This window comes from Crocodylus porosus, unplaced genomic scaffold, assembly GCF_001723895.1.
Source record: "Crocodylus porosus isolate Cpor-Errol unplaced genomic scaffold, CroPor_comp1, whole genome shotgun sequence".
Classification (NCBI taxonomy): domain Eukaryota; kingdom Metazoa; phylum Chordata; order Crocodylia; family Crocodylidae; genus Crocodylus; species Crocodylus porosus.
The window spans coordinates 121,086,148-121,102,015 of NW_017728943.1; the positions used below are offsets into that span (position 1 = coordinate 121,086,148).

Sequence of the window (15,868 nt, forward strand, 5' to 3'; positions counted from 1 at the left end):
CTGGTCAGGCCACAGCTGGAGTACTGCGTCCGGTTCTGTGCGCCCCATTTCAGGACAACATTGAGAGGGTCCAGAGGAGGGCCACTCGCATGATCGGGGGCAGCAGGGCAGGCCCTACAATGCAAGACTGTGGGACCTGAACCTGTTCAGCCTTCACATGAGAAGGCTGAGGGGGGACCTGGTGATTGTCTATAAACTCACTAGAGGGGACCAGAAGGGTTTGGGAGAGACCTCGTTTCCCCTAGCACCCCCTGGCATGACAAGGAATAACGGCCACAAGTTGTTGGAGAGTAGGTTTAGATTAGACTTCTGTAAGAACTACTTCACAGTTAGGGCGGCTAGGATCTGGAACCAACTTCCAAGGGAAGTGGTGCTGGCTCCTACCTTGGGGGTCTTTAAGAAGAGGCTTGATGCCTACCTGGCTGGAGTCATACGAGCCCAGTTTTTTCCTGCCCAGGCAGGGGGTCAGACTTGAAGATCTACATGGTCCCTTCTGACCCTACTTCTGTGAAGAATGATTGAGGAGAGGCTGAAAAATCTTATTCTCCAGTTTCTCAAGCATCTAATTTGAATATTGGCAAACGGATAGAGAATAACAACTATTTTGTTACACCTTTAACTTAAAGCAACTTACTAGATATCTTTCTTCTTGTCTCATGCTTGGAGTACGGATCATGTGATTCTGTTCCCCTCTCCAGTCTCCAAATCGCCGAAAAAAATAGTTGGATAAAAATCGGTTGACCGGATCTCTAATAATGTTGATGTACACTGGCTGATCTCCTCCAAACCTAGTATAGGAAAATGTGTAGAAGTTATCAGTAGGCTGCAGACAGGCACATTTACATTTCATAATCAAATAGTAATGTCTACAAAATTTCAAAGCTGTTGTAAGATCACACATTGCAAAGGACATTCTGAACCATTACCAGCTCCTTACAAGGTAGCATAAGGCTCATTTAAACTTGAAGGTAACTACACTATTATACTAGACAGTGTAGGGTGCCACTATGGACTAATTCATTCAGAGAAACATGAGCTTTCATAGCAGGGGTGTCCAGCTGGCAGCCCATGGGCCACATTCAGCCTACAAAGGGTTAACATTCAGCCTGAGTGACTATATTGCCCAGGTGGCAGCTGTAACTAAGGACTTAAGGCTTCCCCTCCCTTCCCCAGCTTCTGCTGCATGTCCCTACCCTAGGGTACAGGGCACGACAGTGTGGCACAGCCTGCAGTGCCAAGGGAGCCAGGAGCCCGGGGCACCCACAAAACCCACAGGGGAGCCCACAGGGAGCTGAAGGTGATGGGGTGCCACACATGGGTGTGCCCACACATGCCCATGCATGGTGTAGCAGAGTCAGATGTCTGCCTGCAAAGTGCAGCAGCATGGGGGTACCAGCATGTATAGTACTCAAGTGCAGCATGTAGCCTCTCCCAGCATTGTCCCAGTGGCAACTGGCCCCCAGCCACATTGAAGTTGGACAGCCCTGGGCTATAGCCTACAACCATTTAAGCTATAAATGGACTTTAAACAGAAAACAATAGTCGCTTAAATACAAAGGACAGGGAATGAGTTGAAGACATCAAAGGAATAAAAAAAGCAGTTAATCCATTGAGGGACAGAGGGGTTGTAAATGTTAGTTCAATTAATCAGATAAGTTGTCTGGATGATTTCTTTTTCTGCAATTTCATGTTCAAGTTGGTTTTTATAAATTCTGTTGTTTAAGAACAGCTATTCCGGGGGCTGCGATGCCTTGGAAGGTTAAAAGTATTTTGCCATAGGCTTGTGTGTCTTTCTGGAACTCATGTCAGATCGGCGTCTATTCATTTTTTCATGTAGAGATTGCCCTGTTTGTCCAGCTCAGCAGTGCCCCCTCCCACTATCCTTTCCTCACTCTTTTCCTTATCCTTTGTATTTCACAGATTCATACAAGTAGGGTCGGAAGGGACCTTGTAGATCATCAGGTCCGACCCCCTGCCCTAGGCAGAAAAGAAAACTGGGCTCAGATGACCCCAGTCAGGCAGACGTCAAGCCTCCTCTTAAAGACCCCCAAGGTAGGAGCCATCACCACTTCCCTTGGAAGTTGGTTCCAGATCCTAGCCACCCTGACTGTGAAGTAGTGCCTTCAGATGTCTAGTCTAAGTGCCTTCGGATGTCTAGTCTAAAGACATTTAAATTTAAATGACATAGGCTGCTTACAGACATAATCCCTCCCTCCCCCCCCACCCAAAATGGCGCTTTAGTTTAAACTCACTGTGTCCTCATGCCAAGCCCAGTGCATGCCCAGAAGAGGCATCGTGTTTGTTGGACCTGGCTCAACCAACATCTGTATAGATCAGGCATTATGAATGATTCAGTGGGGCTTTTCTGGCACTTTCATCTAATAGCTGATTGAATTAGCTTTAGATAATAGCACCAAAAAGCCCTGCTGAAGTGCCCGATCTATGCAGATGCTGCAAAGCTGGGTTGAACTGACATGCTGCTTTTTCCAGTAAAGTACGGTTTGTTTGTTTGTTTCACATCTGTCAACAGTCTTTATTCCTAACTATTTAGTATCCCTGCTCTCTGCAAGTCCACTCATAACATCTGGTGAAGTAGATTGTCACCTATGAAAACTTATAATTAAGTTGCAGATATTTCAGTGAACAAACAGCTGTCCACTAAGAAGGGAAAGTATTCCAATTATTATGCTACCTCAACTCCATCTTTGTATTTATTTGACAAAGGGTATTCTGCAAGAAAACAAATTTATTTTTCCACAAATTAATTTTCTGTCTTACAAATCATGATAAAAGGCAGAAATTGCCCAGGCAGCTCTGTAAACTTTCCTGCAACCACCCTTAACTTTAATTTCAAGGCAGTGTCTGAGACATGACTAGCTTGCAAATGTTGATCTCATTTCAGCAGTCTTCATTTGGATGAAGTATTAGAGTTAAAATCATGCTTGACAACTAAATTGAATCCCCACATTTTGATTTTTTGGGGAATCTGCTTTTCCCCCCTTATTTTCATCAGTGGGGATTTAAGATTTCATTAGTGGGCTTAGTTTATAATTAGATATTTATATGGTCCTTTCCAAAGCACTTCCTAAAATATGACATACCTCATCCTCAAAGAATTTAAAACGTGAACCATGTCTACACCAGATTTTAAGAAAAAGGCAGGGAGAGTTGAGGTGATACCAGCCCAGGCCACCACATCTTGTGAAACCATAAACTGCACTGGCTACAAATGACCAACTCCCAGGGTCCTTAAAATTCTGGTTTATTAGACAGAATGTGCAAAATTGATAGAGTCAAAAACCATAAATCAAACCTTCAAATTATGAGGGGTACTGTCTCTCAAATACCACCCCCCAAACACACACATGGTCAAGGGGCAGCAGGGCAGGCCCTACGAGGAGAAGCTAAAGGGCCTGAACCTATTCAGCCTCCACAAGAGAAGACTGAGAGGGGATCTGGTGGCCATTTACAAACTCACCAGGGGGGACTAGCAGGAATTGGGGGAGGCTCTGTTCCCCTGGGCACCGCTTCGGGTTAATAGGAATAACGGCCACAACTTGTTAGAGAAAAGGTTCAGGCTGGACGTCAGGAGACATTACTTTACAGTTAGTGCTGCCAGGATCTGGACTCGGCTCCCAAGTGAGGTGGTACTCTCTCCTACTTTGGTGGTCTTCAAGAGGAGGCTGGACAGATATTTGGCTAGGGTGATATGATCCCAGCACCTGTTCCTGCCCGGGGCATGGGGTTGAACCTGATGATCTGTTTAGGTACCTTCTAACCCTAAGTACTATGATGTAGCAGATACAATAAAGCATCGGTGTCAGGTATACCTATCCTGTAACCAGTGCAAGTCCTGACCTAGTCATAATAGTGACTACGCATGTGTAGGATGGCTAGAGGTTAGAAGTCTCCGGAACATCAAAACTTCTGACCTTGATGAGGCTATGACCTACTTAGAAAACTGAGGCAGGCACAGTTGAAACTTTGTTATATAACAAAAGAGTGGGAACTTTATGTTAAGTTATGAAGTGATAATGAATATGAATGGTCCAAGAAAATGATACTGTTGAGTGACTTTGATTGATCAAGATGTGCAAGCAGTGAATGGACCATGGGATGATTGGCAGGTGGTGTGAGGCAGCCACTACAAAAGCCAGCATGAGGCACCATCTTGAGGGTGCTTATTTGTGTGCATATGTTTGTGCACGTGTGAGTGCATATGTGGGGAAGAGCGCGTGCACCAAGAAGCTGTGTGAGCTGAGTCTGAGAGCCGGAGAGTTTCGCATGGTATTGAATCTGCTGGAAAGGATGGGAAGACTGGGAGTGTGGGTGCTGAGTGCGGCGTGTGTGGGGACACCGGACTTCTCACCTGATATACTTACCTTAATTTCCCATTGGACCTTTTGAGGTCTCCAAGTACTCCATTTGTGGAGGAAAGGATAGAAATCCTCTGCCTGACAGGGACCTGACAGCAGGCCCTACAGCCTGGGTGTCGGTGTTCTTGGCTGCTGCTGCCAGTGACAGACCGGTATGGCTCTCTGTAGATAGCATTCTGTTAGGTGTTTCTATGATTATTATTACTTTTGACTTTTAATACAGGTTGGTTATAAACCCTTACTTGGTGTTTGTCATTAATAATAGTGTGCCTCAGGGTGGGGCTGGGCCGCAGGCCAATACAATGAGGGATTAACCCCTTTTAGGTGCAAGCAAATCATAGATCCCTGGCACAGGAGAGGCCTAACAAACCTCTGTCCCTGTCATTACCATTGCCCCATGTGCTAGGCCAGTCTTCAGTCCTAAGCATGGGAGTCTGCCATTGATGGCCAGTCGAGATTTCCTCCAAGCATTGTTGTTTCCAGAAGGGGGGGTACCAGCTGGTCTTTTTGGCTGGATGGGTAGAGTGTTTGTCAGGTCAAGAGGGCACCACTGAGGGTTACGCTTCACAGCCTCTTGTCCTCCCCCGGCAGACTTCCATGCTCCCCCGGTTTTCAAATTTGCCCAATCCAAGGGCCCCTGACCCTTGTGGGACATCCCCATGGCAGCTTTCAGGGGACAGCTGTCAGCCCCCAGGGTCACATCCATTGGTACATGCAGTTCTAAGTGTCCATTGGTGATTCTGATTTAGTTTTTGGCATTGTCCGGGCTCTGAAAGTGGCTGATCGGAAGGTATTCAGTCCCAACAGTCAGTCTCCCATATTTATTAACTCAGATGGGGGTTTCTGTTCCTTTAACAATGAAGTTTCAGGGAGTTCTGGGCTCTGTATCGATCCTTTCCTCTTGTCAGTCTACAGTTTTCTAGTTGTTAATCCATGCTTGTTAACTCGTTATTGTATCTAGTTACTGTCCTTACCAATCACTCACTCACTCCCTCCCATTCATACAGAGATCAGCCCCGATACATAGAGACCCTAGTTTGATTCCCACCCTTGCTACTACTGTTACAGCACACAACTTACTTCTAAAAAAAATAAAATACATTTGTTACAAAGTTGAAAGCATAAAATATAAAAGGTGAAATACCATGACACATACAATAGATAAAATACCAAATATGAGGGTAAAAATACAAATGCACAATACCATACTATATCTATACAAGCCCTTATTAAATGTGATTTCATAAAGCATCTATTTTATGCTTATCTATTTTATATTACCTAAGTAATTCCATATCCTTATCCTTATAGTGAAAAGAAAGAAGAGAAGGGAGGAAGGAAGAAAAGGCAGAAGAAAGAGAAATACCCCAAGGAGGGACTGGGTGTGCAGGCAAGAAGCCTTTTCTATGCGGAGTGGGGAGCCTTATGGTATTAGGGCAGGCAAAAAGGGGGCTTGTTGTTACAAGTGAAGGCCACTTCACAAGTCCCAATATGCTGGGATCTCTTTTTTGCCGTCTTCCAAGGATTGAGGCTATAATCTACAGTTCCTCTCACCTCTGATTCCATAAGGGTGGGAGGTACGTAAGACACCTACCTGTACTGTATTCTGTTTTTAGAGTGTATGAGAAGTAACTATGCCTCCAATGAAATCATAAAGAAGGCTGGAAGGGACCTTCATAGGTCATCTAGTCCAGCCCCCTGCTTGAGGCAGGATCATCCCTATCCAAACCACCCTATACAATCTGTAATCTAAACTCTACATAAGACTACTGTCAACCCAGACACAAGACATGATATAACAGCCTAACCTTCCTGTAAAGCAAGGGTACCATGCCAGCCAAGGTCTGGTCTGCTTCCATCAAAGGCTGTCAATATATGTTCAAGAGATCCCAGATAGAGGGCCATGACCCCCACTACAGGGGGCCACAAAGACTCCCACAGTCCATACCAATCTGAACCTGGGATAAAATTCCTTCCTGACCCCAAATACAGCAAGCAGTCTGACCCTGACTGAGGGAGCAAGACACTCTAGGGCAGGAACCCAGTAGAGCACTGCCACACTCCAGTCAAAAATCTCTAGCCGTGGGTGCAGGCAACACTCAATGCCTCTGAGGGAGGTTTAAAAACACACGTAGTAGAGAGCAGAGGCAGCAGCCAGCAAAGCCCAGAAGTATGGGAAATACCCACAGTTGAACACAGGCATAGCTGAATCAATAACCCAAATCATTGTCAAGAAAACAGGCTTACCTAACCCAGGTAAGGCCACTAGAGACAAGGAAAGACATGTTCCTTCCCCAGTCAGAATACCTGGTAGAGGAAGAATGAGCACTGCAGGCCATGAACACTTTCAACCAGCAAAAGAAAAGTAGAGAATGATAGGAAAGAGGTATTCTTAGTACGGCTTCTACCTAAATTCACCTGAGCTAAGAATATTTAATCCCTCTGAAAGTTATAAATTGAGACACTAATTCAAGAAAACACTTGAGCAGGTGCTTAACTAAGTATATGCTAAAGTTCCTTGGAATACAATAAAACATAAGCACATGCTTAAGTACTTTTGTGAATAGGACTATTTCCATAAACTGGGACTGAATCTACTTGAAGTAAAAAAAAAAAGAAAAAGAAAATGATTTGATCAGAAAACAGCAATTACAATAAGCATGCAAAAAATGGGAAATGTAATCTAGCAGGTCCTTTTAATTTTCTGAAAAAAATAAATACATGAAGCTACTACAGTAAAATATCAGAGCACTCAATAAATAGTTGAGAAAGCGTTTAAAATATGAAACAGTTAAAAAAGAAATCATGATTCTGAAAGACTCCCCCCCACACCTGTCTGCAAAGCTGTAAATGCTTCTGCAGAGCTTCACAATTTATTGAGATCCAAGATCAATGTTTGCAGGATTGCTACCATAATATATAAATATACAGACAATACACACACACAGGACCACTTTCAAATTTAGAATGCAAGATGTAACTTGTTTTCAGATTAGAGAACAGAATGATTTGCGCATTCTGTCTCTGCACAGCTTATACATTCTGTTGGTGTCAAGGATTCTCTGTGTACACATCTATCAGGCTACAAATTCCAATTTGACTAATGAGGTTGGTTGTATTTCCTGCTGTCTTTTATAATGATGACATAAAGGCTACAGGAGAGAACAGAAGAAGTTCTAGTACTGGGTATAGGGTTAATAACAGAGGGATATTAAATTTTAGAGGAAAATTAAACAGTAGGAGGGAAAATGTTCAAGGGGGGCCCTTGGACAAAGTAATGACTAACACCTAGAGCAAACTCATGTTCTAGGTATGAATCTCAGAAACAGAGATGGGGAGCAACAACTAAGCATCAGATCACTTGATGTCAAATTTACATCAGTGGATTAGCAGATTCAAAGGTCACTTTAAAAAGGGAACGCAAATGAGAAAACAAGGGCTTCTCTCTTGCTCTCTGTAAGCATGTGGAAAACAAGGAAGAAGCAGAGAAGAGAAAGGAACAACGTTCAGATGATCAGAAGCACGAGTTGGCTGTACGAGAGACAGACTAACTTCCATGATTGAGCAGAATGTGCACAGCAAGAGGCATTTTGGACATTTTAGACAAGTTTGACCTAAGTCAAAGAATACTTAATAGAAACGAGTAAATGGAAGCAGGAAAATGACTGCAGGCATTTATTATTTTAGCTAGATCTGTATATTTTTGTGCAGTCTTAAATGAGTGATAGATTTGTAAGGGCTACAAAGAACAAATCTGTTTGCTGAAATATGCTCTCTCTGAAGAGGCGAACTGTAAATTCAGTGTGCTCACAAGGTTGGAGCTTCTGGGAGTCTAAACTGGTCCCAGGAATGTAGAGTCAGTGGTGTTCGCACCCACTTCCACGAAGGTGCTGGAAGCAGAAAGTCTATTTTGAGGAAGTAGGTTGAATACACCTGAGCCAGAAATGTTGGCTGGAGCCTACCAAGACACACAGAAGCTAAAGAGCACACAGGCCCAGTATAAGCAGCCTGGTAAACCTCCAGCTAGCAGAGTTCTACCATGGTTTTGTGACAGCACTTTGCAAGCACAGACATTTTTCAAATCAAGTCTATTTTGCCTTTTATTCAAAGCTTTGCTAGGAAAACCACAGGCCTGAAGACTCACAAGTTAGAAGTTAGTTTTATACGATTATTTAAACTGCTCAATTTTAAAACTAGTGTTTCCATGCTGAGAAGTAGTTTCCTGGTATGTTAATTCCTAATGCTTCCTGACATCATGGACTTGAGGGTATTAACAATAGCAAAGAGCAGCACTGCAAAGTCAAAACAATTATGATGTATTTATGTGAAATGTAGATTATGTAAATTGCTAAAATGAAAGTAAATATAATGTAAGTTGTCACTGAGGACTTTTCACTAAGACCATAAACATCCATATAAATAATGCTCTTCCAACAGTACTCACACACCTTAAAGTGCTTTGTTTTGATTTTATCGTGTCATATTAATACAATATGCATTTAGAAGCAGACCAGAAGATATTACTAGGCCACACCCTGCTTGCACTGAGTGACTGAAATTTTGTCACTCCTTTTAGTGGGATCAGAGTTGAAAACTAAATATTGAAAGCACCTTACCAATCAGCATTCTAGGGTATAGCCTCAGTAAATTAGAATATACTTGGTCAGAGCTTCACCTAGCATAACCTGTCACATCTCCATTGACTTCAATTGAGCTTTGAAAATTTACATCAGCTGACCTCTGCCCCTGTTTCTATACCGAGCTTCTAACCTGTGCTGGTATTTACTGTCACTTTCTATCACTGATTTAAGTGTTGTATGGACAGCTATTATTAAGGCATATTCATCAAAACTACTTGATGTATTCTGGGGACATTAATAGCTGTAATTTTGTGATATTTATACATGATATTAAAACCCCTTGTATTTAATAAAGTCTTAATACTAAGTTAAAGATTGAACAATGTCCCAGGAGTTTCAGGTTTTCTTTGGAAAGCAAGTCCCAATGTATTCTGATTGTTCCTAGTTATCTGAATGAAAGACTTGTTGAAAGTCATAAGTTGTCTGTGTCAATTACAAAAGAGTTAAAATGCACCACCAATGGTATGTTCGGTTTTTAAATTGCTCCTACATCAACAAGAGAGATTTTCACAGTAAATAGTTCATTTTCATTTTGTTTTTTAAACATGACTAAGCACATAGTCTTATAGAACAGTGAAAGTCCACACATGTGCCATATGACTAGAGGTGAGATGTCTGTAGAGGGTTTGAACTCTCAAACCTTGAAGAAGTCATGACCTGCGTTTAATGTCTGGGCATGCACAGTGTATAATAGTATTTCTTGTACTGAGCTGAAATAAAAGGACCAATCAATTCAAACTAAGTATTGTGAATTCTGGTTCAAATTTGATGGGATATTGTGCAAAGGGCGATGACTGAACCATTGGGTGAGTGACAGGCGGCATGATTAGAAGGCTATAAATCCTGTCCAGAGGAGCTCTGGGAGCTCAGACTCAGGCTCAACCTTGCTCTCACTCAGTCTGGACAGTCCTGACTCCAGGCTCTTGGGATCTGGGAGTTCAAGCACTGGTTCCTTGCTGTGATCTGGTCATTGGGATTGAGCTCACTGAGGCTGACCTGTCTTGCGCTCTTTCCTTTGGGCTTCGGCTGTGGAAGCTGCAGTTGGATAAAGCATCACCCTTTCCCTATTTGATGTGCTGAGTACCTAAGCAGGGAAAAGCTAGAAATCCTCAGGGCCTATCAGAGGGTTTCTCCTGCAGAGTTGGCTCAGGGTGTTGTTGCTGCCATCTGTGGTTTCTGGGTTGTCTGTGAAGTTGCACAGCAGTTAACTGTGTAGTGACCGAAGCTCACTGTAATGGGCAGTCGATTGGTTGTGTGACCAGGGACACTGGGTTTGGGATATGAGTTGGGTTATCGTCCTGTCGAGTGTATTTTATTGTGTTGCGGCTCAGGTGTTATGGGAATATTGTGCCAGGTAGTTGTTGCACAGGTTTTGTTGTGTAATACAGCTTATATTGCTCAACCTACCTGTGTTGTAGTATGTAGCTACTCTTTCTAACTTTGAGTGGGTTGGGCAGTAGATCAGTGCTCAGGGAAATTAATTTACTTTAATGCCCCCAAACCTGACTACCTGTGGGTCATAGAGGATTAACGACCCTCTGGATTGATTAATTAATTAATTCATTGGCATCCCCATGGGCAGTCCCTCATTTTGGTGTTCCTGGGGGAGCAATTAAGGGTTAATGATTTGACGTGTTTTTGGCTTTGTGAGCCAGTGGGGTATGCCGGGGGATGCTTTGATCTGAGGCAGGGTCACCACACAAAGTATTTGGATTAGTTGAAGACACAGTTGTAGTGTGATTCTTGTGTGACAGGGGTTGTGTCACAGGGCTTGTGTAGCACTGATCGGAAGAGGCAGCGCCACATTCCCAGGATTTAGTACACCCTTTGCAGAGATGTCTGTCATGGATAGCTCAGTTATTGAGGTTGTGGAAACTCAGACTCCCGCTGTCAGTGTGGTGGAGAAGTTGAGGAGTGGCTGGGGACACCTCTTAGGCAGAAGTATACCTGGTCTTTCTCTGTAAGGGATGTGACCTTCTGGAAAGACAGAGATTTGGGTGATACTGATCTGGCATATGAGAATCTGTGCCACCAGTGGGTGACATGGATTTCAGAGAGGAAACAGGCTGAGAAGGCATGCAAGAAAGCTTTCAGGCATGTCAGCATGTGTCAGGAGCTTGTCTAACAAGGCAGAGAAAGAGGTTGCCTTGAAGGAGAGCTTGAGCCAGAGGTCGGCAGTAATAGACTTAGATAAGGCTGTTGAACTTGAGCATCTGCAAGGTGAGATTATGGCTTTGAAGGCTAATTCCATGAAGGACGCTTGAGTGGTTTGCAGTTTGAGAGAGGATTTGAAAGCCACACAGAAGCAGCTTGAGTTGGAAATGTGCGACAGGAAGAGGTGGAAGCGGGAGGCTTCTGATTTAGAGGCCGCATTTAAGGTTATGTGGAAGGAGCATGTTGCTGAGATATGCGAGATGGAAGTTGTTGCCTGGCAAGGTAGCGCTGTTAGTGGTGTCGTTGCTGTGTCACACTGAGTGTGAATGGCGGATTGAGGAGCTCAGACTGCAGATTCAGTCTTTGTGTGAGCAGCCACGTGGTCAACTTGGTAGGCCTGTGAGGAGTGCTAGCTCAGAGAGTTCTTCGTGCAGCAGCGGCAGAGGAACCAGAACCTATGGCGCCACTGCACATGAAGGAGGTTCTTAGAACCGACCTGCAAGGTGTCCAACAGGGATCTGTTGAGACAGCTATAGTGCCGCTAACGGCTGAACAATTTAGAGCTGTTGGCAAGCAGATTGGGCCCCTTAAGAAGGACACTACAATCAGCTGGTTGGCAGAACTGGCAATTCTCAGTGAGAGTACCAGATATACAATTGCGGACTTGGTTGATATCTTGCAGGAGTGGATGGGTACCAGCAATTTTGCAGATATGTCCATGGATGTCAAGAATTATAGGGTTTGGCATGCTGGGATCATAAGAGATGAGGTCCTAAAATTGTTTTCCCTGGCTGAACCTGCTGTGGTGCTGTTCCACAAGGAACTGTTGCTGTTTGTAGCCTCAGGCTTGGCTAGGCAGAGGAATGGCCACTTTGAGTTTAATGTGCTGGAGTTCAAGCAGCCGTTGATTCTAAAACTCTAGACATATCTAGGTGGAAGTGTGATGGATACCACCTTAGATGAGATATTGCAGTGGGCCAAACATGGCTATGACTTGGAGGTGAACAGGACCATGGAGGTAAAATGGGGGAAAATGTCTGTGATTTCTCCAAAGATACAAGCCCTAAGGAAGAGACATTGAAGAAGCATCAGCAGAATCGGCATGTATGGTTTGATAGTGACAGCACAGACAGCAGCTCACGAAAGCACTATCCAAGAGCTCGGTGCACATGTGCTAGGGTCGATTCCTCCATTTTTGTATGAGGCCAACCTGCAGCATGAGTGCCACAAGTGGCACAGGCAACATCTGTGTGGCACGCAGCAGACTGGGGAGGAAACAGGCAGCACAGTGCACCTAGGGCAGGGAGCATAAAGTACAGCAGCAGATCAGGGAGAGGAAAGGGATTGGAGTGCCACTGGGAAAGGATGCAGAGCTAACGTGTGGCATGCCTGCTAAAAAGTTGGCCCTCACTGTGCTACAGCATGCACCAGCAGAAAAAGACTACTATCTGCAGGTCCGTCCCTAGGGGGGTGTGAATCAGGGAGACCACCCTGGGCCCCAGGGAGCCAGGTGAAGAGGCCACATCCAGCCACTTGCTATCCCCCCACCTCTCAGCCACCGCCACTGCCGATGGCTGTCGCAGCTTTTTCGGATCCGGAGTGCATGGGCTTTGTGGCTTTCAATCTTGCATGGGCTGATTTGCCCCGGCCCCATACCCTGCTTGGGTCAGCTCTGACTGTCTCCATAGGAAACTGCAAGCCTATAGGAAAGCAAGAAGACTCCAATCTTCTCACTAGAAAAACTTTTACAATTTAAAGGTTAAGATGCATCTAAAATGCCCATTATATATAAAAAAAAGTACGTTTATTTGCTGTAGGTATAACTGATATTGGGCATAAAATGGAGAGCTGACAGTCATAGTGAGTGTGTTTACTGGCACATAGCGCTTTCTGTAGACAGAGAGCACAATTTTTTTCACAGGCCCACATGACCAGAAATCAATAAACACGACAGCAAAAAGGTTCAGAAAGTACTGTAAATAAATTAAGTTGAGGCTTCTTGTGGGATTATTGAGCCATTTTACATTACCTTTGCATGATGCAGTAGATATTCACTAGAGAAATGAGCAAAGGCAATATTGATTAAAATGACTTTAAGTTCTTCCACATTTTATTTAAAAAAATTCTATCAAAGCCAATCTTCTGGTGTGGGAAGTCTTTTCTACAGAATTAGAGATAGAAGGAAACTGCAATGTCTGCTATCAATACACACTTCTGGGAAAGGTGAAGTTTCTTCCCAAAGAAAGATGTACTGCAATTTTACATTGACAATTCTATAAATTACTCATAGGCCATGGACAAGCTTTGTATTTGTGCTGGGAGAAAAGCTTTTCTAGGATAGAATAGCTAGAAAAAAAATCACCCCCTTGTCCAGTCATGTGCTCTGAAATTTTGCAGAAATTGTGTTCTGAAATTGTGCTCCCCTTTTTCGCAGAAGAGGCATGTCTGTCTGGTTAAATGTTCTGAAATCACAATTATCACTGACAATAAGCATGTTCTAAATGGTAACAAAAGACATACAAAAACAAGAACAAACATAATAAATAAGTACCCATATGCTAAGATACAGACAGATACAAGAAGGAACAAATGAAACAAAATATCAGAACAATAATTTGATTTTACCTTGCCTTTTAAATCCACGAATGCACCTTCTAATCAGCCTGTTAGCTGAGGGCCTGAAGTGCTTCCTTTTGCCTAGGAACACTAGAGACAAACCCCTGCCCTGATAACGAGGCTTAAGAATGTTTTCTTGCCTGGCCTTTTACATACATTATCCATTAGGTTCTTGGGGATCTCACAGTATGCATATAATTTCCTGTCCCTCAAGTGTGCATGTTTACCAGACCAGAAGACTTTCCTGATCTAATTATGACCAGGAGAATGTTTTCATCCTTTCAGACATGTCCAAAAGATACTGTCTCTCCATTTCCCTGCCATGAGAAATACCATTCATCAGAATATCTTGAGTAGCCAAGTGTCTTTCTTGCTAGGATCTCTCCATTTACAATGTAAATTCATCATTGTCTGGGCCTAGCTTATGTTCCCTTAGAAAGGGTCTGTTGCTTAGTTATATAATATACCCATGTCAGATGCTAATGGTCAGTGATTACTTCTCTTCCACTATTTAGGCTTTGAGCCTCTCAGTGTTTAGAACAGACAACTGAGAATCATTATCATGTTATGCATGATAATGGACCTATTATAAACATATAAGAAACACTTTTTACATCAAATACCGCAATGCATATAAACATAGGGATAATACGGTTGAGTGTAATTTAACACCACCAGCCACTGAGACCTCATGTGCCGTATCTGTAAAGCAAACTCAAAAAAACATGCATGGCATCCTGCAAATGTATCAAAATATTTGGGGTTTGTGACACCCCCCAAAATTATTACATTAAAAAAGAAGTTTTCTAGTGCTTCAGCCTACACGTTTTCAAGCCTTTCTTTATAACACAAAGGGCTTTAACTCTTTATGTTTAAATGGAAGCCAAGTTCTGATCTAGTCTCTTTCCTCCATGACACAGCACTTTTAAAACAAATGACAAATAGTGTGAGGCTCATAATAAAACTGCATAACACAGAGTCACTATACTGGGAAATGTCATTGTAAATTACTGTGTTGCCTGGGACTAGGGAAACTGCCTAGTATATTGAATGGTCAGCACTACACACAAAGCCTTGTTATTTACCACTCTCTAGATCTCCAGTGCTTTTGTTTTGTTTTTGGTTTCTGTCAGTCTCTTCCAGTATAGATGATTTTCAACCAGCAGATTTTTTGAAGGGTGCTGTGAGGTAAAACTTGTTTTGGGAGTCTGGAGTCAGACATTCAGATGATGTGGTTGGCCCAGCATAGTTGATATTGGATGATCATTGCCTCACTGCTTGTGGTATTTGCTCGATGACACTAATGTTGGTACGTCTGTCTACCCACTGGATTTGAAGGATCTTCTGCAGGCAGCATTGATAATACTTCTCCAGTAACTTGAGGTGTCCCCAGGTCAGTCAAGGTGTAGGCTCAAGAGGAGGACAGAATAAATGCTTCAAGGATGTCCTCAAGGTCAACTTAAAAAATACAACATCGACATAAACTAGTGGGAGACTATTGGCCAGGACCACCCCAAATGGAGAAAGAGCTTGCTGCAAGAATCTCAGCACTCTGAAACCTTACAACGACAGGAGATGGAAAATGAGAGGGACAAAACCAACATTTTGAAGTCTGAACCAAGAACCCAGAGCCACCCATCCCACACAGAAACATGTGCCTGAGCTGCAACAGAGTCTGTTAATCCCCGATAGGCCTTGTCAGCCATCTTCAGACCCACAGAGAAGACAATCATGGAAGACAATCATCCTCTTGCAGATGAAGATGAAGATGCTGTGAGGTGTGAGGAGATAAGTGAGGCGTTAGGAGATAAGCATATAAACTAAGCAGATTAAGTGCAGGCTCAGGCTTGTCCCTGCCTGGGTGATTCTCCATTCCCACTGCTAGACCCCTCCTCAAGGAAGTAAGCACTGTGATCTACAAGTTAGTTTTCAAAATTGTTCAACTCACAAAAGTTATGGATGGATGGATGTCTTGCATCCTATGAGGGATACCTCAAGTCCAAAAAGGCTATGAACTACTGTTATAATTGAATAAGATTTTTCTATGCCTTTTATATAGGACAACACATAACAAATCATAAA

The 15,868-nt window shown here is 43.3% G+C and overlaps 1 protein-coding gene across 1 annotated transcript in view; it reads right to left on the reverse strand.

The window, feature by feature from the left end:
- UST (uronyl 2-sulfotransferase) overlaps nucleotides 1-15,868 on the reverse strand; it is a 296,613-nt gene that overhangs the window by 112,732 nt on the left and 168,013 nt on the right. The window contains exon 5 of the mRNA XM_019550102.1: nucleotides 635-788. Coding sequence (XP_019405647.1) covers nucleotides 635-788 — 154 coding nt within the window. The remainder of the gene's footprint in view (nucleotides 1-634; nucleotides 789-15,868) is intronic.